This window comes from Eleginops maclovinus, chromosome 8 (genome assembly GCF_036324505.1).
Source record: "Eleginops maclovinus isolate JMC-PN-2008 ecotype Puerto Natales chromosome 8, JC_Emac_rtc_rv5, whole genome shotgun sequence".
Lineage (NCBI taxonomy): Eukaryota > Metazoa > Chordata > Actinopteri > Perciformes > Eleginopidae > Eleginops > Eleginops maclovinus.
This window is the reverse complement of record NC_086356.1, coordinates 4188947-4213475: the sequence shown is the minus strand read 5'-3', so window position 1 is coordinate 4213475 and position 24529 is coordinate 4188947. Positions and strand designations below refer to the sequence as shown.

Genomic DNA, 24529 nt, shown 5'->3' with positions numbered 1-24529 from the left:
ATGGACTCACACATGATTCGTATATTTGCTACGGCAGCGCTTTCCTGCAGTCCCTGAGATACTCACCTCGCTTTCAAAGGGACATCAAAGGGACATATACAATTGTTCTTGTGCAGCCACAGACTGAAATAGGTCCACAGTGTACCTGTAGGCTGAGCTGCAAGACGCTGCTCCTTTCACTCTCTTAATGCTGCTTTGTTTCCTCTACATTCTCACAGTCCGTGTTTGCACTTTTTATACTTGACTGTTGTTTTATTAACATGCACGATTCATTGCTCTGTCTTTTGCACACAGGGGAACCTGGTGGCCATCAAGCATGTGAACAAGAAGAGGATAGAGCTGACAAGACAAGTTTTACTGGAACTCAAACACGTAAGTGTCGAAATCTGATCAAAAAGCAGTGTTTCTAAAAGCATTTCCAACTCTTTCCTGGATTTTTAAACTTAACAAATGTGCAACAAAGGAGAATGTTTGAGGAGTTCTTGCAATGAAGAATTTATTTATTTCTGGCAAGTATATTGAGCACCCTGTAAATCATCTGCAGCAGGTCCAAAATGCAGGCAAGGCTCCTATCCAATCCCATTTTTAGTATCCCCTCAATGGAATCCCATTACAGTTCAATACAGATCAGATTCCCCATTAAATCCATTGGCTCCACAGAATATTTCTGACCTTCTGAACACAAAATGGCAGAAGGATGCACATTAATATGACAAACGTGTAATATTTTAGAAAATATTTAAAAACTTGTATTTCGGGGGTAACAACGTGTGTCTGTACTGCTCACATTTCCTCTTTCAGACTCTTCTCTTTAGAAGAAGAAGGTTACTATCTGAGTGTTTATATTGTCGTCGCTGTAAGCCTCGCCCCAACCTTGGGGGAGATCCGTGATAAAGAATCCACCTCCATCTCAACAAGCTGTTTAGCAAATCACTCGTACGTAAATAGAACAACCATGAATTGACATCACTGTGCTCACTGCAGGGTAAAGACCTTCATACGGCGTTTAAACACTCCACCTGCTTTACGAAACGCCTCTAATAAAGGTGTATTTGTTTATTTCTTTGGACTTATGGCAGTAAGTGGCTTCCGGCTTATTTTTAGCATGTTCAACCACTACAGGATATCACATTCTTAAAGGCGTACTTCACATATGCATCATAAGCATCGGTACGCGTTGCCTCCCTGTTGAACCAAGAATCAAAACCTGGAAACATGTATGAGTCAATTAAGGCAAATTGCATTTAATGACAGACAACTTTATCAAAACATCAGTTCACAAACTTGGTGTTTCACTCAAACCCTACGACCTAATAATTCAACTTCGATAAACAGTTACCGTGCAAACTGTATTGTGGATTGGCAAGCGTGAGGCTGTTAGGGTTTAGTATCCTAAAAACTAGTTTTGTGAATGTTTATTTTATTAAGTTTTGAAATATTTCTTTGTAGCCAACATTTCCTTCAATCATCAAGACCTTTCTCAATTTTCTGGAATATCTTTCTACTGTTGAGGCATCTGAAGAAAAACAAAGCTAGGGTTAGGGTTCAAGAAACCAATGTATCACGGGGTGAGTATTTGAACAACAAATGGAGTAGCATGCGTTCTTCCTCTTAAACATCAACAGCAACAACAAGCTCCATTTGGCTGGGATTTTCTTCTTTACGAGACACCGATAAGGAAGCCGTCGGGGGAAAATGTTGTGGTCTGGTGATGGAAACACAGTGTGGCACTGGTAAGCCCATAACTCGGAAATTACATGGGTGCTCATGAACGAGATTTGTGGCCGTCTCTTCATTTTCTAACATCTCTTACTCCCAATTTTTATTTTGCGTGTGAATTGCAGCCGGCTGGCGGAGAGCAGTTTGGGCTCCTTGGACGCCTCCGTGGCCTCTCGGTCAGTAGGCAGCACTCATGAGGTGGGGGGATGCTGTGCTGTCTGAGCTGGCAGATTCTCAGACGCCCCAAGGGCCTGATCGGCTGTCAAACCTCAGCTCATGAAAAAGCCAACCAGATGGGGGAAGAGACGGGGCCTGCCAGTGGAAACTTAACCACTTGTCTTCCAGCTCCCTCCACTCCTCCTCCTCCTCCCCCCCCAGTGGTGGTTCAACTTCCCCCTCCCCACCAGTGTGCAGCAGGGGAAATTATATAGGCCAAAGGGTAGGCTAACATCTCCGGAGCCGTGAAACAGGAGCGACTAACTCCCTGCTTTAGGTGCGAACGAGGCTGTCACTCAGTTTGCTCAAACAGGAGAAGTTGGAATTGTTCAAGATATTTTTTGTAGTTTCATGCTGGATGCTCTTTTTTTTTAAATGCTCTTTCAAGTGCTCATATGACTAGAATGAGAAGGACATCCATTCCTCATTAAAAAGGAACCTGTTCCACTTATCACTTCACTGCAGAAATCTCAGTTTTCATACAGACACCGCTGTGATTATTTCCATGTCGAGCAGTTTTACAAGTTCTGCCTGCCTCTGATATTCCTGCTCCGTACATCCTCTCGACACCTCAACCTTTTCTTTTTTTTTCATCATCCTTCGCACACAGGCTCATTCATAAACCTCCAAGGGCAATTTATGCACATGCACATGTTTCAACAAGGGTGCCCTGAGCAGGAATGCGTCTCAACACGTCGAGAAAGAACACCGTGCCAACTGGCCGACTGCAAATAGACTATTTTGAAGAACTGCTGGCAGCGTTATTCTTAAAAAACGTTGTTTATAAATGAACCGTCAGTCCGCTGTTTCCATGAGGTTTGCGAATGTGATGTTTGGAAAGAGTTGCACTCACAGTTGCAGTGTGTTTGTGTGGTTATTTTCAGATGAGAGACGTTCAGTTCAACCATCTAACCAGGTTCATCGGAGCCTGCATTGACCCTCCCAACATCTGCATCGTCACGGAGTACTGTCCCAGAGGCAGCCTGCAGGTAACACCTCCCTCTCATAAACCGTCACTAGTGTCTGTGCCATATTCAAAGTTTATTAACAATAAATATTTTCAAATTTGACCAAATGGGTTCCCAGAAATACATCCATCAAGTGTGAACGGACAAACTGTTCCTGAGATTTTATGATTATTTTCTTCTGTGAAAATAAATCTTGTTCTCATTAATTATATTTCTTTATATTTTTAAGAACATTATATTAAACATTCAAAAAGTGGTGAGAACATGTCTGCAGAGTTCCCAGGGTAAATGATGTCCATGCCAATGAGGCATTATGCTATTAAATATGGCTAATTTACAAAAAATCTCTGGAACAGAAATCGGAACATTGGATTACCAGGGTCAGAGTGATTGGTTTTTGGTTGATATGTAAAATGTTATTTACTTGAGGGATTTTGCTATCTTGGTTTTACTCAAAGTGTTGTTTTCATTTTGATATGTATGAGCACTGCTCAGAGTGATGAAGGACACCAGAAGGCCGCTTTTACATTGATTTGTTAGAGGGAGAAAGTTTATCTCCCAAAAATATTCGAGCAGATTGTGACATTTTGTGTTTGACTGGAAACAAATTGTGGTCCAAAATGCATCCTCTTTAAGTGAGAGGTTGTGCAACCCTCTACACTGCACATTGTTTGTCGATTAACAGAACAATAAAGAAATGGTTCTTGTCACAAAAAGTGAATCTGGCTGGACCCTAGTGCACTAAACAGCACTTCTAACAAGCACAGTTTGGTCTAAACAAGACAGGACAGAAATACACGCTACAAGGATCAAACACTGACTGGACGCTCAAGCAGGACTTAAATACAAACTGACCTGATGAGGGGGTGCAGTGCAGGTGCACAGGAGGCCAGGTGGCTGCAGGCCTAATGGGCAACAGGTGGGCCAATCAAAAAAGGCAGGAAAACACTGGAAACAGTAGGGAGCTGATTGGCTGGGAAGGACTAACGAGTCTGATTGATAGCAGGTGTGTAGATGGGCAAAGGCAGCACAGGACAGGAAGTGAAATACACATGACAAAGGATGGGAATACTTTCAAATAACAGGAAACAGCTACCAGTTTTGTAGATATTGTTTTTGGCTAATGCTTTAGTGGTTGTTAGATATTTTACCTTGGCATTTTCAATACATACTACACACAATACATAAAAGTGTTGCCTTATTATTGGCTGAATAAAACGTTTCTAACTTAGGCCAACCGATGTGACTTTCCTTGTTGCAGCATCAGGAGTATAAACCTTTTGAGCATCGACAATTAAGTCAATTTGCAATTCCTGGCAGTGTTTGTACCAAGTGCTGCAATGAGCTTTCCAACACGGGTGTATTTAGTCTACAGTGAGCTTACAGTAAGAGGACAGCTCACCTTGGAAGTCTGACATATTTTTGTCTTTGTCTCGTATTCATTCTTCTGCAATTTGTATTCCTTTCATACAAAGTGCATGATGCCTGAAATGAACTTGTTCTTGGCCTGCACTCAGAGTTCCCTACATGCCAGCGGCCTCTTTAAATGGACGAGCTGGAAATAGTAGGAAACTCAGCCATGGTCTTCATCACTCACACTCAGAGAGGCTTCTGTTCAAGAGGCAGATAGCTGAAGCTGAAGTGATGTGGCTGGATGTCAAAGCTGGACCCAGATTCCAGTAAGCAGCCGGCTGCAGGGCCTTTAAGGGGAAACGTCCTGCGGGGATAATTGTTTGACCCCGAGGACGGGAAAAATAATATACTGTATCTCGACTGAAGGTGGTTCTGGACCAAAATATGCCCTTCCCACCGAGAGGCTCTTTTTTTATTAGTGTCTTTAAAACAATATTTTTGTTGGTTTGTTTTTGTTTTCCCAGGACATTTTGGAGAATGAGAGCATCAACCTGGACTGGATGTTCCGCTACTCTCTGATCAACGACATAGTGAAGGTAGGTCAGAAAAGCTAAGAAAGACGGAGATCAAATCCAAAACATTCGATTTGTACGGAAGCCCTGAGATACAAATGAGGAAACACATCTGGGAAATTGTCCTGGTTTCTTTTCAGTCATAAACACAGGTGAAACAACTATTTAGATCAGGCTTAGAAAATTGATCACTGGAATATTTGTTCCATTTTTTGTTGCCTCTCAGGTCTTCTGTTGATGTTTTTATATCATTGTTTGCAAAACGGTCGGTTTTCGATATTAAATTAGATGCTTTTGGTCTTCGAGACACAAAACATGTCTTATTTGTTGCTATTTCACATGGAAAGTTTGTGAAACTGTAAACAGATTTAGAAGGACCAACCTGCACAAAAACCCGTTTATATTGCTGTTATAACGTGCAAAGAAGGACAGAAACATATTCATAAACTTAGCTTAAACTCTCCTTCCAGCCTAATGAAACTAATCATGGATTTAAATCAGAAGATTATTTTTAATCTGTCCTTACAAAGAGGCTTTCTGTCAGAATCCGTGCCGGCTACATTTCTCCACACAGATAGCCGCGCTCTGTGAAGAAGAGGGATGTTTGACTCACCGTTTCCACAAAGTATTGAACACAAGCACACTCCGTCCCCTCCGTCCCTTTCCCAAAGGAATTAACAGTAAACTCCCCTGGCACGTTGCCCTTGAAACACAGCAAACCTTCAGCATACATCCACTTGTCAGGGCGTATTATTTCCATATGTCTGGATCTGTGTGTTATGTGTGATTTGCTTTGGAGGGGGGTGGGGGAACAAAATGCTTGACTTCTCCTCTCTACTAGGGAATGAACTATCTCCACAACAGCTACATCGGCTGCCATGGAAATCTGAAGTCATCTAATTGCGTGGTGGACAGTCGATTTGTTTTGAAAATCACGGATTATGGCTTGGCCAGCTTCCGCTCGTCCTGCGAAAACGATGACTCGCACGCACTCTATGCAAGTAAGTGGAGTTTATGAATACGGCGGCAACACTGAAACATAATATCCTCTCAGTGGAGCATCCGCCGTCAGACATTTTATGAGTTCTTCTGCTTTTTGGTTTCCCAGAGAAGCTGTGGACCGCTCCCGAGCTACTCATATACGACCGCCATCCTCCTGAAGGCACTCAGAAGGGCGATGTGTACAGCTTTGGCATCATACTGCAGGAAATAGCCCTGAGGAATGGACCGTTCTATGTGGAGGGCATGGACCTCAGCCCCAAAGGTAAACAGTGTGTCTTTTATAGGCCTCACGGAGGTCAGCTGACCGCTCAAGCATGCAGCAAATAAACATGTAAACACAAAAAAAAGAGTAATTTTAACGGATAAATCTTGTTTTTGTGTCGGTAAATCAAAAACAAAGCCATATATTGGTTACGTTATATAGCTTGAAACTACTGGAAGTGTTTCTGAAGACTGAACAGACGGATGTTCACTCAATAGGAACTTCATTCATTGGCTTTTTCCTGACATTTCAAAGGGGACCCTGGTAAGGTCAGACTACTTTATCGCAGCCCTGCAGCTCTGCACACAAACAAAGAACACATGCTGTCCAGATGTCAAAGGCAGGTGGAGACGCAAAAAACAACATTTCATAGCTGGGACACGAAAAATGCGACCCAGAACAAAGCGCACAAAAGAGTAACGTAAACTAAGATTTTTAAAAAGACAATCAAATGTCAAGGAATGCAGGTTAGTCGTGAATTGTCTGTATTTTGAGTTTAATATGCGATAATTTGTCCTGTATTTATCTAAGAAGGTGCCAATAAGACACACAAAATAAAAGTGTCTATGTCAGCGATGTCAACAGGTTGCCTTTACGGGAAAGGAAAAATGATGCAAAACATTTCTGAGCATGAAACTCCTACCGACCCTGCATATTCTCTGAGATTTAAAATAAGAAGAAATGAGCACAATTTGCAGGGTTGGATCAACTTCATCACACTTAAGATGCTGCTGCTTGCAATGCATCACTCCTGCCGTGGATAACTTTGCAGTCATACTTAGAAATCAAGAAATACTCGTGATTTAGGCAAAGAATTCTTTACCTTATCATAATAAGAATGTGGAATTTGAAGACACACATTGGTATGAATCGGCGTCTGCGGGGAAGCCAAAATTGCAACGTGTTTTATTCCGAAATGTACAACTTTAATCTCAGACGTCACCCCTCTGCTTGGACTTTTTTTTTTTTGCTACCTTACAAGTTGAGCCTGAAAAACATCAAAAAAGCAAAGACATTGGTTCGAAGTAGCTCATAGCTTAAAGGTTAACAGTAGCCCCAATATGACAGGAGTCTTGTGAAAAAGGTACCTTCGGACAGCAGCTTTCCTGAGAAATCTTGCTTTGCAGTATCTTTCTCTCCCAGGAAAACTCCAACACATTGTTGTCATCTCGTCTTAAGATAACCAAGTCTGAGGAAATCAGAGCTTAATCACTGCTGACACTTCTGCTCCCCGGCTTCCTGCACACATGTTGCGGTTTGACCGGTTACTTCACCCGCGTATACTTTTACCTCCGCTGCTGTTTCTTCTTAGCGACGGCATGAAAAACTTTACCTAGAAAGCAATTTGAGAGTTCCACCTGTGCACATCCAGAGTGGAAGTCTGAAACCCTCCCAAGGCGCTTCCTCCATGAGCGGATTTTGATTATCCTTTTATTCAATGTCACGCTCAATGCTGATTGTTCAAGTGCCTGAAAGTCATTAACAAGTGGAGAGCGTGCAGCGGCAGCCTGCACCTGTTCCACAGTGTCAGAGTGTGTCATTTTGTGCGGAAAAAATGACTTCAAAACTGTAAGGAGAGGATGTGGAGGAATCATTTTGCGCAGGATGTCTCTTAGGAACTTTTTGATTGATATAATTAATGCATCAAAGAGGAGAAATCTGAAAGTCTGAATACATTAAGACTCATAAAGCAGAAATAAAACTGAAAATCAAAGTTTAAAAAGTTAGTGTTGAGCAGCTGCAGAGATGAATGACCCTGCCTTTTACAAAAGAGACTATAAAACGTAATCATATCAATTGAAAAGTTTGTAAAAGACATCCGTTTTTTTATATCTGCAGGAGATGTTTGAATGTCAGATGACTTTATACTCAAAATAAAGGAAAAGGCTCTTTCGGCATGTGTGCATTGAAATCATATTGTCTAATTCCACACTGCGAATTGTGTCACGGGCATTCGGGGTAATTAGATTCTTAGATACCAGTAAAAGTCTAAGAAGGAAGTCAGAATCTGAGAAAATTCCTGATTGTATTCCTGATATTCTTGTTTGCTTATGTGGGTCGTACAGAGGCATCAGTATTAAATGTTTCATAACTAGTAAATAAGTGTCTGTACTTTCTTTAACGAAGCAGTTAAAGTCTAAAAAACATCCAAAATCACCAAAGATCTGTGGATTCTTTGTAAAGCGACTAGAAAAAAGGCATTTTTGAATTCAGTACCGAGGTGTTTGAGTTTGATTGTCCACCCCCACATACAACAGTACGCATTTTCACAGCATGAATGACATGTGTAATGAAAGGCACCCCGTCCTCTCGTCCTCAGAGATTGTCCAGAAGGTGAGGAACGGTCAGAAGCCGTACTTTCGACCGACGACGGACAACAAGTGCCACTCTGAGGAGCTGACCATCCTGATGGAGGGCTGCTGGGCCGAAGACCCCGCGGAGAGGGCCGACTTCGGCCACATCAAGATCTACATGGCCAAACTCAACAAGTAAGAGCCTCACTTCTTTTATTTTGATCTGCTTTTATCTTAAAGAGTCAGTCCTCTGAAATTACAAAACACTCCTCAGAAATCAAGACATGGGTGAATTGTTTGTCATTGTGATAGAATGGAAAAGATAGCCGTCGTGATCAATTGTTTTCTACACCATCCTTTTTTTCAAAGCGGAGTTAATTTGACAAATTCAATTCGACAGAGGTTGTTCTTTTCTCAGACTATAAGTGTCTCCCCTGCCAACTCAACATGTGAACACAGTGTTACAAACTCGAGGACTCCCTCGCTGCCGTGCGAGTCGATTCGTTGAAGTGATTCAAGCAGACAAACGGGAAAAAGAATCATGTTCTGGGAATCACCCAGACAATTTCAGCTAAAAGGCTGTTGTGATTCCTGACAGCAAGGGCTCTCTGCTGCCTTCCCATCTCTCAGTGTGTGTTTGTCTAGGAAAGGGGAGTGTGTGAGTCCATGTTTCTGGGATTGTTTTCAATGATCCCATGAATTATGCAGATTCATATTTCTGTGAGGAGTTTTTCTGTTGCCACAGGATGGCAAGCACAATAGTTTTCCCTCGATCGGGACAGCTCTGTCAGAAAGAGTTACTTTATAGAGCAACCCTGCTGAAAGTGATACACACACACACACACACACACACACACACACACACACACACACACACACACACACACACACACACACACACACACACACCATTATAGTGTATACAATAATTGTGAATCAAAGTATTAAACTGATTCCTGGTTATGAATGTATAGAAGTCTATGAGAAATAGATCTTACTTCTCTCTTCATTTATTACCAACCCGCTGATTAAACTGGATGTTTATCCATCATTCAGTTAAAAGACTGCTGCAGAAATTAGTCCTTAAACTCAGGAATGAGTCAGCGTTTTTGCACTTACGGTTCGTTCAAACTGAAGTCCTTTTATAGTTATATTGTGCATAAACTTAAGACATCGGGAACATTTTCTAGGATGTAGGATTCCACATACGATGTAAGAAAGAAGGGTTCTTTTTTTCTAGGTGTTATAGGGTATATTTAAGGTGTAATATCAGGATTGTGGAGATGCATTGTCTAGCTGCCAGAGGTTATAATGTTCCGCCAGCAGGAGGTCGACCTTTCTGTTCATTGAGATGTGACGTGCAAATTAGGCTATTACCAATCCCAGTCAGCTATGGAGGCTAAATCCGTTAGCTTGTTAGCTCCCAAGTTGAAGTCCAGCTTTAGCTTTGTATTATCAGAGATTGTCCAGATATCTATAGCTATTCACAGTGATGCTTCCAGGTTATTTGTTATGTCTGCTGAAATATAAAATGATTATTATTACTCAGTTATATTCATAGCCTATCTGCTTGCAGCAATCTGAGGTAAGCTGAAACAAATTCTCTATCAAAGTGAAGACTTCAGCGCCTCTGTTGTTTTCTGTCAAAGCCCATTACCGTCACCTTGTTTCTGGCGAGTTGAAGGCCGCTCTGACGTCAGAAGTTTGAGAGTCAGATGCCAAAGACAATTACATTCATGAGCTAGGCATTAGCGAAACAAATCCAGGAGACTACAGTTGCGTTTCTTTGTGCAACACGGTATTGTAAAGTCTGTCAGCCTTGAACCTCAAGAAAAAAGAATATTCACAGGAATGTGACGGAGAGGATTCAGTGAACTTTCATTTTATTTTCTTGCATTAAAAGGTCGCTGATCTCAGATGATTCATGGATGTGAATATTTTCTTACCACGCCACAGACGAAGAGCCTTCAGAACAGTTAAAAAGCACTGGGGAGACACTAGAGGTGAATATGTAAAAACTAAGATATATCACCATTTAATATCCCCAGATGATTTATTAGATTAGATTAAGTTTTAAACATGCAAATGAGGCAGTGTTTTATCTGTGCTAACAGGCTAAATCTCTGGAAAGTAACCTTTGATAACACCAGATTTAATAACATTGTGCCATGGTTTTTAGGAAGAAAATGTTCTCTAAATAAGGCTATAAAGGATATTAAAACAAACCCCTATATAAGAACCTTTAGTATAAAGATATGCATGGATCTGGAAAGCTTGGTGCTTGTAAATGCTACTGAACTAGAAAGAAATTCATGAAACGAAATATTTCTGGCTCCGGTTTCAATGTGCAAATGAGGCGCTATGTGATGCTAACTGTTGGTGAATTTAGAAGAAATCTAAAGACAAAGATAGACAAAAGTAAGTAACATAAAACCTAAACACTGGTCTGAAAAAATACATGTAATGGAAGCAAAACAAACCATGTTTCCCTGTAGTGTTTCTCCTTAAGATGCTGGGATCCACCGAAGCTACGATCCTCTAAAGACAGCTGCCCTAAACCACAGAGGCACGTGTTGATTTGGTGGAATCTGAAAGCAGGTGGTTTGGAAGTCTCTCTATAAACAGATCTGTGTGTTTTTCCTGCGGCCCGACCTCTCCCCTGTTAGCTCTGTGTGTTAATGCAGGATGAGCCCGGTGATGTATGGCTTTCCATTTGCAGTCGTTGGAGTAGACAGCCCTGTGTATGATCGACGGCCTCAGAAGCACTCAAGGATGCTCTGGACAGCCGAGTGCTAAGCCCCTCCTCCTGTTTACATCCCCGTTGCCACTGAGGCCGTAATGCTGTGTTTGCAGGTTATTTTCATTAGGTAAATGCATGTTGTTGACATGACGTGATGGATGGGCTGGTATTTCTGGTGTGTGTTTGAGCTGTGGCTTGAAGGACGTGGTAACAAACGGGGTGTTCAGCAGTGAGGGCTTTGAACCACACAGGGAGCCGTCATTCCCCTCACCGTGAATATCTGACCTCTTCCTGTGCACATCCGGGAATCAGTCCTGAAACCTGAAAATGAGTTAGCATCGTACCACTTCAGGTTCCCTCCTCTAGGTCATTGGTGTCTTGAACTTGTAGTTAAGAAAAGCTTAAGAGATTGTATACATTTTGTTCTACGACATGAAATACGTCAGTAAATACCCCTCTCATGAGTGTCCAAAGCCTCTATGAAACATAACAAATGTGATTGCTAACATATGACAAAATGACAGTGGACATTACCCGCCTTTAGCTTAGCGGTGGTGAAGTTATGTGATTGTATGCAGTTCGCTTTTTACTTCAGGCAATTGCATTTACACCGGAGTTAATATGTGTAGATTAAATATGGAAGTATCATAGCTATGTTCTTCTTCTCTGCAGTATTCCTAAATGAATAAATCCTCCAATTGGAATGTTGCTTTTTGTCGAGGGAACCTTTGTGATGCTATCTTTCCCGGTAGGCCTACAAAAATGCGTCACCACACACCATTAAAATACTGCTTTTTTACATATCACAACACATGTTTCAACTTCCTGGATGTTAAGCCTCTTTGTAAACAAGAAAGCACTCAGAGAGCTCTTCCCTCTGCCAACACCCACTGTGTTCTGCATTTGTTTTATAAATAGTGGTAAATGTTTTTAGCTTTAAATCAGCGTCTGGTTCCACATCTGTCTGATGACTACCATGATGCTGTAAAGAAATGTAATCCTTTGTATAAATAACTAAGGCTGTCATAACAGTCCTATTTTTAGGGTAATTGTTCTTTCTGTTTCTTTGTATTCACCACATATATTAAAGCAAATACCTCATATGTGTAAACCTACTTGGTAATAAAACCGATTCTGGTTCTGAAAGCTGAGGTTGTTTTTAAAATATTAATCTCCTAGTGAAATGCCATCAGATTTGACAGGATAACTAAAGATTCTAATTTGGTTGTAGGTTTCATGGAAAGAAAAGTCATTTGGAATGAATTTATGACGGATAAGTCAGAGGAAGGTCCAGAGATCTGTGTTTATCATTACATATCTGCTTTATTTACAAAAGACAGCAAAAAATAGTTGATTATTTAATACTATTTATTGTTTTTGTATATGTTTCTTGAAATGTATGCTTGACTGTAGACTCATTTCACATCCGAAGATATTACACTTCAGTACGGTGGTACACCAAAGACAAAACAAAACCATTTCAATCTTAAGTCAAATATTGCAGAATGACTTTCGAAATTAAGTGGATAATAAAATGATAAAAACCATAATACATTATGCATAAACCTTAATGCGATAGTGCCTGCATTCTTACATGTTTTATGTGACCTGCAGTGCACAGACTGAAAGCCTTGCTCGGTTATAGAAGCAATAAATTATAATGAATCAAATGGAACAACTGTAAACTGTGTCCATTATCCTAAAAACATAACCAAATTACAACTACCTGTCCATTAACCTCCCTTTGAATTTACAGTTACGTAACAATTACTTTATGGAACATTCCAGAAAATAATTTGGTACTAGTAAGTTCCTAAAGGGATACATCAAATCCTCCGACTTCATAGAATAAAGAGGCTGTAAAAAAGCTCAATATGTCTGGTTTACTGTTTCCTGTAGTGTGTTATATAGGTTTGCATGTCAATGGTCTGCAAAGGCTAAAGTTCCCTCCAGAGGGAGTCTCCTCTCCCTCGCGCTGCCTGAAACGCCTCTGTTGGATTCCTTTGTTTACTTCTGTAACATAGTGACATCTCGCACTCCTATTGGTTAGCGCTCCAACACATTGTACGAGATAAGCTAAAGGGGCGGGACATCTCTAAGCGTTTGACCAATCACAACAGAGCCGGCCAGCTAACCAATCAGAGCAGACTGGGCTCTGGTTTCAGACAGAGGGTGAAAAGAGGGGCTGCAGCACAGGCAGTATGAGGAAAATAAAGAGCTTTTTGAATGTTAGACCATGGAGACATGTCCCAGTAGAGGCACCCAATACAAATGTGACTCACGAGCATAATATGTCGTCTTGAATAGAACGGATTGTCGCTTGAAGTAAGTTTGGCAATGGTTTGCAACACCATTATAACAACTATTTAGCCAACTAACATCATATCAAACTTTTTTGAAGTCTGTTCAAAACAGTAGAGTGTGAAAGACACAACGTGGTTTCTTTGGTTGCCATGGTTATAAGGCCAAACATGTTCAACCCAGGGCTAAACTCCGTTTGAGACGTTTGATGAATGGATATATAATGGCGAGTTGACACCAAAAATGTATCAGCTGTTTCTTGGTTCATGGCTGAACTTACCACAACATTTCAATGGCAATGGTCAAGCTTTTATCATATCCCTCATTCACTAGTTGAAATTAGCACGTAGTCTATATAAATCAGACATTTCTTAGTTTTCGCCGGTACTCTGAGTTTGGATGAATGGTAGGAAAATATGTAATCCTGTGATTGGCGGTGCGGTAAACAGTGCGTGGCCTGTGTGTTGCATTTATACTCATCATCGTCTTTCATGTCTCCCTCTGATGTGTGGTCCTTTAAACTTAAACAACATGTGGGTGTGTGTAGGCTCTGTGACCCACAACAAGCATGGCAGGGGGCCAGGCATTGATGCTTTTAGCCGCCACGGCGCTGTGGATGACTCACCTTCTTGCTCCGTCTGAGTCAGTGTGTGTGTGTGTGTGTGTGTGTGCATATGAATGTAAAAAATCCCTTGAGACACACACATTATACAATACATGGATTATATAATTATGAAATGACTGTTAAATGCTCTAGATGTAAATAGAGACCTTTTATTGACGTCTGTTACTGTACACAGAGTTAAAAATAAATGTCTTACTGCTCGAACAGCACTTTGCATTTTTGATGTTTTTCATGGAAAGGTACTGCCCAGAAAAAGAGCTGTTGTTTTGAAAGTGGTTGCCAATGGTCACAGGTGGCCATGTTGCAGTACAGACAGCAACAGAAAACTCTGAGAGGCCTTTGCCTGGCTCGATTTCAACCTCAGTTATCAACACTGCCATCTAACCTCCTAACTCCCTCACTTTTACACCTTAAGGTCTAGTTTACTCGTGGTGGTGGTGGTTACTGCTCAGCCTGTGAAACAGTTTCAGTGGGTCTGAAGCAGCTTTGTCTGAGAAAAATCCGGATGATGTCATCACTGTTGTGTCAGCTTGGGCTTTTAGGAGACTAAAATGTTTCAACAGAAAGCTGAGTTACAAGCTGGGCATTTACCGGCAGGGAAGGTTCAATAAAAACACGCTGTTGGTAGCATTATGGGAAATGTGGGATCTAGAGTTGCTGGAGTTTGGCACACAAGGGAGTAGAAGTTGGGGAAATGTCAGCCTGTCCTGCTTCAAATGTGTGTTGTGTTTTTATCTTTTGTGCATTTTTTCAATTGTTGGATGGAAATGTAATCACTGTAATAACCATCAAGCTGGATCCTTTATTGTTTATGCATTATATATTAAGAACAACTTTTCTCACCTCTCAGTGTGCTGATACCCTCAGCTGGACACCTCATTTTGATAATCAATCAGTAGTTTTAAATTTGGGGACAAGGCGTTCCACAGGGGTCAGTCCTTGGACCTCGACTCTTTCAGGAACAGGATCGTTTTTACATTTCTAAGTTATATACATTTTTAATCCAAAGAGTGTTTGAAGGCCCCTCAGATCTGATTGATAGAGTTGTATTATAAAAATGAGTGTGTGTATGTAATGTGATTTACATAACACATGTACTTATTTCAACCCAAATCAGGATCTTAGACCACATGTCTACAAATGCAACCATTTCATAACCTGCTCTTGTCACAGGTACTCTCCAACTGTCACATCTCATATTTTGGGAGTCACGGAAAAACAACTTACTACCAAAAAGGAGCAGAAATGCCCAAAAATGATATGCCAGTTTTAGCAGCAGTTTTGGAAATAACAACAAAGCTCTTCAAAGATTGAGGGTTTTCATCCAATTTTCCTCTGTGTGTGTGTGTTTGTGTTTTCCTCAGAGAGGGCAGCACCAGTATTCTTAACAACCTGCTGTCCAGGATGGAGCAGTACGCCAACAACCTGGAGAACCTGGTGGAGGAGCGAACACAAGCCTACCTGGAGGAGAAAAGGAAAGCGGAAAACCTCCTGTATCAAATTTTACCGCAGTAAGAACAACCACATTCACACTTTTGTTCTTCCTTCCAGGAGCTAAACATCTCCAATTAACTAGAATCCAGCAAATAGGGAGAGTGTCACCAGCGCAGCTCAAAGTCAACTGTGTTAAATCCCTGTTTTGATTAAAGACTCAACATCCCTCCCAACACCACACTTTTAGGTACAGATTTCCCCCGTGGTGCGATTCCCCGTAAGAGAGCTGACAGGCAAAGTGCTCATTAAGGGAGACAGAGGAGCAGACATGATAGTGAGTTTAGGCGTTAAGATAAACCACAGCAGCAAATCCCCGCTTTTCTCACCCATGTATCCAACCAGACATTCAGAGAAGAGCCTGGGAGAAAGGGTGGATATTGTTTCTCACCGCACTTGTGTCTAGGCTGCTATAGCATCAGAAGAGTCGTTTTTTCTACACTTGCTTTTTGTTCTCCTACATCAGCATAAGCTTAATGGCATATTGTTGTGGTACATTTACAAAACACTGTTGTAATTATAGGGAAACATTAAGGGTAAAAAATAAATAAACACCGGGTTGATTCCCAATTGACATATTTGAGGGTTTTATTGTTATTTAATCTTCAAATGTTATATTCATTATATTTTATAATTATCTTTTTCACTTATTGTCTGAATTTGCCAGGTTTTTTATAACTTGATGTAACTTGATCAATCGAGATAAACTGATAGCTCCAAAACACTCACACATTTCAAAGGAAATCCATCTTTATTTTATATTGATTACTAACTATCCCTTGCTCCTTTTACGGGTTTCACTGAGAGCATTTTGACCTCATTTCTCTCTCTCTGCACACAGTTCAGTAGCGGAGCAGCTGAAACGAGGGGAGACGGTGCAGGCGGAAGCCTTCGACAGCGTCACCATTTACTTCAGCGACATTGTGGGCTTCACGTCCATGTCTGCAGAGAGCACGCCTCTACAGGTACACACTGCAACCCTCCAGTGAATAAATCCCAATCTATAACTCACTGTTACTACACATTTTTGTGGGGCAGTGGGAGGTAAAAAGCTAAGAAATGGCAGAGGAAAGGGACTAATGTTCAGAACAGAAAAACTTGTGATCTGAAAACACTGAAATATAAGATATTTTCCAGAGTTTATTTCTCGTTATTTCCCTTTAATCTGGGAACTGTAATATTTTCTTTATCTACAAAGGCTCTTATATGCTGTCAAACCATCCGCGTACGTTGGATGTTTTCTGTCTGTCCTCAACATCTGCAAGCTACTGTAAAAGCTTGTAAAAAAGAATCCCAGTTTGTGATCACAGCCGGCGAAATGTCTCTCTCTGTTCATACATGAAAGCGCTCTCCAGTAGCAGGTCTCTACCTACAGTGTGTCTCATAGCTCCCACAGTGGGCTGCAACTCAAAATAGTGCAGTTAGATGTTAGAGATGTTGACGCAGAGTTGAGTCACATCGTGTCCCCACATATCTCTGTGAATATCACAGGGAGCTTTCTCCAGATGATATTGCCACCATGTTGCATCCGGGAAGAGGAAGTGTTGATGGACAATCTGACACCTTCAGATGGCCTCTTCTACCCCCTAAAACTTCTCATATTCTCCTTTCTTATTTTCAACCAAGTCTTTGCCCAGATATTCATACAGTGCAACAAAATATCCCATCCAGTTACATTTAATCCAGAAATATCGTGCCTGTAAAAGAATATAACTGGAAACAGGCGGCTCCCTTTGGTCTCACAAAACTGATCTATGCTGCATTTATGTACTTTTCAATCCTGTAAATAATACAGAAGGATTCAATTAATGAAAATCGCTGTTTGTTATCAAACTGATGTTACATAAATCCACTTTCAGCACTCTCCTGAGCCCCAAACAGTGTCTGCAGCTGTCAGGCTCAAAAGTATTCACCTCCCCCATGAGAGATTTGGCCCTTCGTCCCACTGTCAGTCAAATAGTTCCCCTTTTGTTGACCTGTCATTGCATTGGCTTTCTACATCAACAGCCAATTTTGCATCATAATGAAGCTGTTTGTGAACACATCGAGTATAAAACCCGCACCCGGTGTTCTGACAGTATGATGCAGGAGTTACATGATTTATGAACCCTACAAAGACACAGTTTTGCACGTCAATACCACATATATAATATCTCCAACATTGATTCAATCACAATAATGTCATTCACAGGAAATTAATGGACTAAGTAGAATTTAAAGCTCTGTCAAGATACCTAAACCAACATTCCTATCAAACCCTTTAACCTTCATCTCTTCTGAAGTGTTGATAGCATTTTGAATGAGATAAGTTAAGTGTACACAATTCCTGTCACATTGTTTACCTGCTGTTCATATTAATTGTGTCTGGTCATGATTAGTACATGCTATAGGACACAACTGACAAATATAAGATTGGGATTGCTGTTCAAATATTAAAATCAGGTTGGTTTAAATGAATTATTATGTTAGATTTAAACACTAGATTTTTAAAGGAGAACTTTCCAATCCATGCCTTTCCCTTATCTTGAAAACACAACACTTAAAATGAAACTGTTAGAGACTGATTATCACAATTGAGAGTATGTTTTATTTCTCTTTTTGTTCTAGTGATGGGAACAGTTTTGTGGCGTTGCTATTTGGTTGATTCCACTATATTAAAACACCTGTCAATCATCTGAGGGACAGCAGCTTCCAATCCTTGGAATTGTGCCGTCAGAACTTTAAAATGGGCAAAACAATCTCTCATTTTGAACATGTATCAGTCAATATGGTCTGCTTTGCTTAGCACTGTTCGAAGTGCATCACAAGATGCCCTAAAAACATGAAGAGAGACAGCTGTTGATTTATCATCTTTAAAAATTTCAGACAACATTTTAAAAGATGAAGACTAAGTAATGCATTTGTTGGCCGACCTCTGACATTACTTATACATTACAACTATTACAACACATTGTGTGTGTAATATTCCCTCTGTGGACAGGATTTATGATCCTGTAAATGTGTTTGTCAGTGAGTCTCGGCGGGCAGCGGTCCAGCGACAGACAGGCAGAGAGTATGTGGTGCAGACACACTGGCTTCCCAATCTGTCCGCCTTTTAACCAAAGACAACAGTTGGATTTACAGTCTGTGTTTAACATCTATGCCGTAAAGTCAAAATCCTATCAGTTTTACGGGCTTTAATAAAGGTTTAACTGAAGTCTCTCTTTGCAGGTCGTCACATTGCTCAACGATCTGTACACCTGTTTCGATGCCATCATCGACAACTTCGATGTATACAAGGTGAGGATCATCACGAACATTCTGGCTTCAAATGTAACAGTTGGAGCATTGGTGTCTAATCCAAACTTGAGCTTTGTGTCTTACTTATCATGCTAGCTCCAAATGCATTCAGGAACTCTGTGAATACGACAGCTAAACGACACAACCTGCGTCATTTTTCCTTTACGATTCGTCCCTCAGGTGGAGACCATCGGCGACGCCTACATGGTGGTGTCCGGGCTGCCGGTGCGGAACGGAAAGCTGCACGCCAGAGAGATCGCCGGGATGTCGCTGGCGCTGTTAGAGCAGGTCAAAACGTTCAAGATCCGGCACAGACCCAACGACCAGCTGAGACTCAGGATAGGAATACACACAGGTGAGTCAGAGCGGCACCTGCAGCTGAGTACATCTGCACCGAGGTCACATGGACGCTCGCTGATTTGACCTCTCATAATGGCTGACGTTCATCCAGCTGAGGTCGCCTTGAGCAAAGGGATGACTCAAACCCATCATTTATTTGTTGGTACAGCTATTTTTCTTGCTTGTGAAAAAAAAAGAAGGTATTTAGATCTTTCATGTAAAAGTAATAATCCAACATTTATAAAAATACTCAGATACAAGTAAGAATCTAAATATGTCAAGGTTTATCCATTAGTTGATTTACATCTGTATTAGCTAATGTATAAAGTAATTCCAGACGTTAAATGAAAGTAGTGGAGAAAAAAGGTACAGTATTGGCGTTAAAAATGTAGTGAACCGAACCCTAACACCAGAGCTTTTTGAAATGTTGAAGAGAATCTGACTTTAAATATTGTTATTATGTTGGTATTATATGAAGCATGTATTTTGTTGACACTATTTTCCATTCCTTCCAAAACAAGAATTGGGCTGATCGAAATTGACACATTTTTCCCGCCCCAAAAAAAATCCGCCATTGTGAGAAATCATTTCCCCAACTGTGTCGTACAGAAGCACTTTTCTTCCTCTCCTGTAGTGTGTGTTATCACAATGTTTGCACAGCTATCAAAACAGAGAAGACTTTGACTGAGATAAGCTGTGATTACAGTATGTGTAATGCGGCAACTAATGCGCTGGCATTGGCTGAATATTTTTTTGCTGCCTCCATCCTATAAAGCCTTGCCCTTTTGACTCTGAACAACAATTTAAGGAGGATTTATTTATTGCAAGGGGGGGGGGGTGTAAGAGTTTGAGCAAGTTGTATCTCATAAACTGGCAGCAGTGTGTATATCAAGCGCAGGGCAGGTGTGATTTGTAACATCCCACCTCTGGACATAAACACTCCGGGTGTTTCATCTTGACCCTTATGCAGCATATAGTCTGATGTAATTTACAAGAGGCCCCAGTCACAATATTTAGACTGTGTCATCAGCTAATGGCAGCACAGTTTAAATGAATGAGACACTCGACATGTAACAGGAATGGACCAGCGTGCGTAGGCTGGTACTTAGCATTATCACGGTTTTAATAAAGAGCATTCAGAGCACGGTTTTCATTCATCCTTTGTGTGATGAGGACAGCAGTATCTAGATATTATTGTCTGACTTTATTTTCCTTGTGCTTTTAGGTCCAGTCTGTGCCGGGGTGGTCGGTTTGAAGATGCCCAGATACTGTTTGTTTGGAGATACTGTCAACACGGCGTCTCGAATGGAGTCCAACGGAGAAGGTCGGTATCGCTGTCTCCTTTTTTTTAAGAACAGATCTGGACTCTGAACGGGGAGGAACATACACCCATTTATGTGACAGTGTTTTCAAAGACAGTTTATTAAATATATTTGTTATCAACTTCTGCCATATTGCAATTGCCTCTTTTACCCTATAAGGTTTTATTTCTTCTCATCCATTTAACCTTATCTGAAACGATATATCTTAGGCTATAACGTTTCCTTTTTTAGAGCTTGTTTGAAATAACAACTTAGATAAGGGTTCCTTAAAACTTCTACTGGACGTGAGGCATATATCTTTCAGGGTTAGGGTCCAAGTATATATTTGTAGTTATACCAAAAGGCCCCTACTGGATATACCCCAGTATGGAGTCTCTTTGACATTGCTTAGTCATTTCCTAAAACAGCTGGGCACTGTCATTGTTAACAGACATTACTCAAAGGAAAGAAAACATTGCATTAGTTGGGAACTATCTTTAGCTGCAGATTAATTTATAGCAGCAGGATGTTGTGTTTGGCATCAAGTACACATCAACTGCAGTGTGTGTTAATAGTAATGAAAGACATGCAACCCAGTGCAGCAGTGTGGTTCATTTACGTCAGCTCAAACTTAAGTGTACCTTTCTTTTTATTCTTCTGTATTTTTCTAATATGGACCACAGGAAGAGTGCTTGAACGGTTGTTGCCAAGGAAACAGTTTATGGGGATGCAGATAAACAGTAAATAAGCACTTTGTTTGAGCAGTAAATCTAAAGTTAGATAGATAGAAGATAGATAGGATCGGAGGATGAAACCCTCTTTATTTGTCACATACATGCACACAGCAGAGCACACACAGTGAAATTGGTCCTCTGCATTTAACCCATCCTAGTACGAGGAGCAGTGGGCAGCTATCGTGCAGCGCCCGGGGAAGAGAAGAGGCTCTATATTTTTGTTGAACCTAAACTGACATTTGTTCTTCTTATCCGTTAATGTAGTCATGAGTAAAAATATTGTTTCAAAGCTGAGTATTAAACATACTGCAGTGAGAGGGGTGAGTGTTATGGAGCTGTGGTTGGAAAGTTTGCGAGTGAATCATCAGATGTATTGATTAACTACCGAGCCGCTTCCTGTTTGTGCCTCATCTGGTAAATAATTGATAGCACTTACAGCTAAGGGCCCCTTAGCCAGCGATAAAGTGTGCAGCCTGAGGCTCCACCGGCAGGAATCCCATCTCACATCTCAGCGCTGTGTGCATTAATTGGACAACGCAATCCAGATTTTCATCACCGTTAGCATTTCAGATATCTGACAGGACTGATTCTATCTGCTCGCCTCTGCTGGAGCGGTTTTCAGCTGTCATTCGCAGTGTAAATGCTCAGTGTTTGTTGTGCTCTTGTTGTGTTCTGCAGCCTTAAAGATCCACTTATCCTCGGCCACCAAAGAAGTGCTGGATGAGTTTGGATACTTTGATGTGCAGCTACGAGGGGATGTAGAAATGAAGGTAAGCACGTTGCTTTTTTTTTTTTTAATGACAGAGTTGAAGTGCCAGAAAATAAGCAAGCACTACGAAATGCCGTCTCCCTTTGTCTGTGACCGTCAAATAAAGTGTTCACACTGCAAAAAAAACCTAGATACAGAATTGAAGGGTGAAATAATGACTTGCTTTTTTGCTGATGCAGTTTACCTGGCTCCAGGAAAGTTTTACAATGACTGTTAGAATAAGATTAGGAAAAAAGGAATAAGGCAGATCATAGAAAAAAGTTGATGTGTTATAAATAGATAACATGTATGTAGTTTAAGACACCAAGACACAATGAACAGACTAAATGTTATCTAGACTTAGACGATTGACAAGTACGGTGGATTTAAGATGAATTGGAATGCCTAAACTTGGCTAGCAAAAGAACAAGCTTGCTTAAATCAAATTGTATGGTCTAAAAGGGACCAACATTTACAAAGATACATCATTAATGAAGACTCGGACTTAGCAATGTTGTCATCAGGGAGGTGATAAATTGAGTTAGAAGTCTAGTCTTTTTCTCATAGACTTCTACACAACTGGACTTCTATTTGCAACCAGTGGCCCCCTGCTGGATATAGGAAAGAATGCAGGTTTATGCTCATACACATTTGCTTTACTTATAAATCCTGGAGGCAAAGACTATTGAGATGAACAAGGTGATGCGCTATAAGCATTTTAAAACGGAAGTGTAAAATTCTGTGCCACTGAGTATGCATAAATGGAAGGTGGCAGTGTAAGCTGAGCTGCTGTACCCTTCAGGGTCACCCTTAAACACAGGGCAGCTTAATAGGATATCACCCCCACCTCCACCTCCACCCCCCATTTCAGCTCAATTGATGAACCTATTGATTTCTGTGTTTTTCAGGGCAAAGGCAAAATGAGAACGTATTGGCTTCTCGGGGAGAAGACTGATGTGTATGTTATCTGAGAGGCCTGCTGACGGTGTGGCGGAGACGACATCAGGAGCTCCGGTGGCCGAGCGAGCCGCTTCTTTATTTGTTCTAGAATAAGTCCTTATTGGTCATTTCCGTGCAGAGGAAAAGAGAACGACACCAAACGGCAAAAACCAGAGGGAATTCCAGGTATATTTACTACCTGCAAACTGTAACTGCAAAAAAGAAGTTAAAAAAAATATTGTAAAAGTTGTTTTTTGTAAGAAGAACCTGTATGTCTGGAAAGTGTTTACTTTTCACTGATAAATTCTTATTTTTTGTGCTTTCTATATTAAGATTTGTATAATGTGTTTGGAAGTCAATGATGTATTAATATTTACATAGAAGTTTGGAGGCACAGCTTTTGCCATTGATGTCACTGCAGGGGTTCATAAACCGTGTTACACAGTACAAGATAATATGTATATATGTATATCCAAGATACTGTAAGATATTTTGTTCAATAAACGGAGTAAAACACTCTGTTTTTTCCATTCCTGGGCCTGGAAATGAGTTTGCTTTTCCGCATGTGGTCAGTTATTGATATTCGCATCCACAGAGGGAGTAACACGAGAAGAGGCCGCTCTTTAATGCACTCACGTTACATTTGAGCTCTCTGGATTTATCTGGGCCACGTTCTCCTGACAGTTCTCACCCTGATGCTTTCATCCAAGTTCAACCCAGAAAGAATTTATAAATGACCTTGTGCTGTCAGTCCCCTGCCTCCAACACACACACACACACACACACACACGGGAATGTTTGCTGAAACCTTACAGAACGTATTGTCTATTTGTATCGTCCAATCTCTGTGCTTTTTATCGAGTCCTGATTATTAGATTAGGTTAATCTGATGAACATTAGTATTATCACTTTCATTTGAAAATGCTGCCATAGTAGTAGTATAGAGAAACACGTGCAGCCTGATTGCGTGCAAGAGAATTGGGGTACAGATCGGGGAACAAGTGTGGAAATGTCGGTGGCAGGCCGCTGGGTGTTTGCTGTAATGACACCCCCGCTCATTAGCTGCTCATTATAAGTTGTGAAACATGGGCACAGTGTGTGGCCGCGTGTGAATTTTCATCTCAGCGGGAGAACATCCTCCCCTCTTGCACGGCTGTAATTACCGGTGACACACCGCCCGCGCCTGTAGCAGCAGCCACAGCGAGCAGAGTGAAGGTAGCTGCTTGACCTCCTGCTGACCCGCTGACACTCCTCACAACTGACCAGGCCGCCTGTCATCTCGTCATGTGGTATTTCCTGCCTTTCACACGGTAGAGGACCTTCAAAGAGTCGCAGGCATACTGCACAGAACAGTCAAATCCTTTAAAAATCATCTTACATTTTTGGGTCATTTCATGTTTTACTAAGCCATCGTTAACCTGCATTTAGGGGGGGGGGAAATTAATCGTTTTAAGTGAAGATTAAAGCTCGTAACGCTCGCAATTAATCAGGACACTAAAAATGATCACATTGTAAGGTTCGACCCCAACTTCCTCCCGTAATACCAGCACAGATTTCTACCAAAATGTAGACAAAGTTAAGGAACTGGATCAAAATCTGCCTTTTTTCTCAGAATTTGACTTTTTTCTCAGAAAGTGACTTTTATT

The 24529-nt window shown here is 41.0% G+C and overlaps 1 protein-coding gene across 2 annotated transcripts in view; it reads left to right on the top strand.

Moving 5' to 3' along the window:
• npr2 (natriuretic peptide receptor 2) overlaps positions 1-23415 on the top strand; it is a 52082-nt gene extending 28667 nt beyond the window's left edge. Inside the window, exons 10-22 of one of the 2 annotated variants that reach the window (XM_063889090.1) lie at positions 295-372; positions 2820-2924; positions 4781-4852; positions 5670-5829; positions 5937-6092; positions 8413-8581; positions 15417-15563; positions 16385-16508; positions 18754-18822; positions 19003-19177; positions 20387-20485; positions 21875-21966; positions 22853-23415. In XM_063889090.1, coding sequence (XP_063745160.1) covers positions 295-372; positions 2820-2924; positions 4781-4852; positions 5670-5829; positions 5937-6092; positions 8413-8581; positions 15417-15563; positions 16385-16508; positions 18754-18822; positions 19003-19177; positions 20387-20485; positions 21875-21966; positions 22853-22915 — 1509 coding nt within the window. In that variant the 3' untranslated portion in view covers positions 22916-23415. Of the gene's footprint in view, positions 1-294; positions 373-2819; positions 2925-4780; positions 4853-5669; positions 5832-5929; positions 6093-8412; positions 8582-15416; positions 15564-16384; positions 16509-18753; positions 18823-19002; positions 19178-20386; positions 20486-21874; positions 21967-22852 lie in introns of both variants that reach the window. The other variant, XM_063889089.1, reaches the window with a different exon arrangement.
• Positions 23416-24529: the final 1114 nt, after the last annotated feature.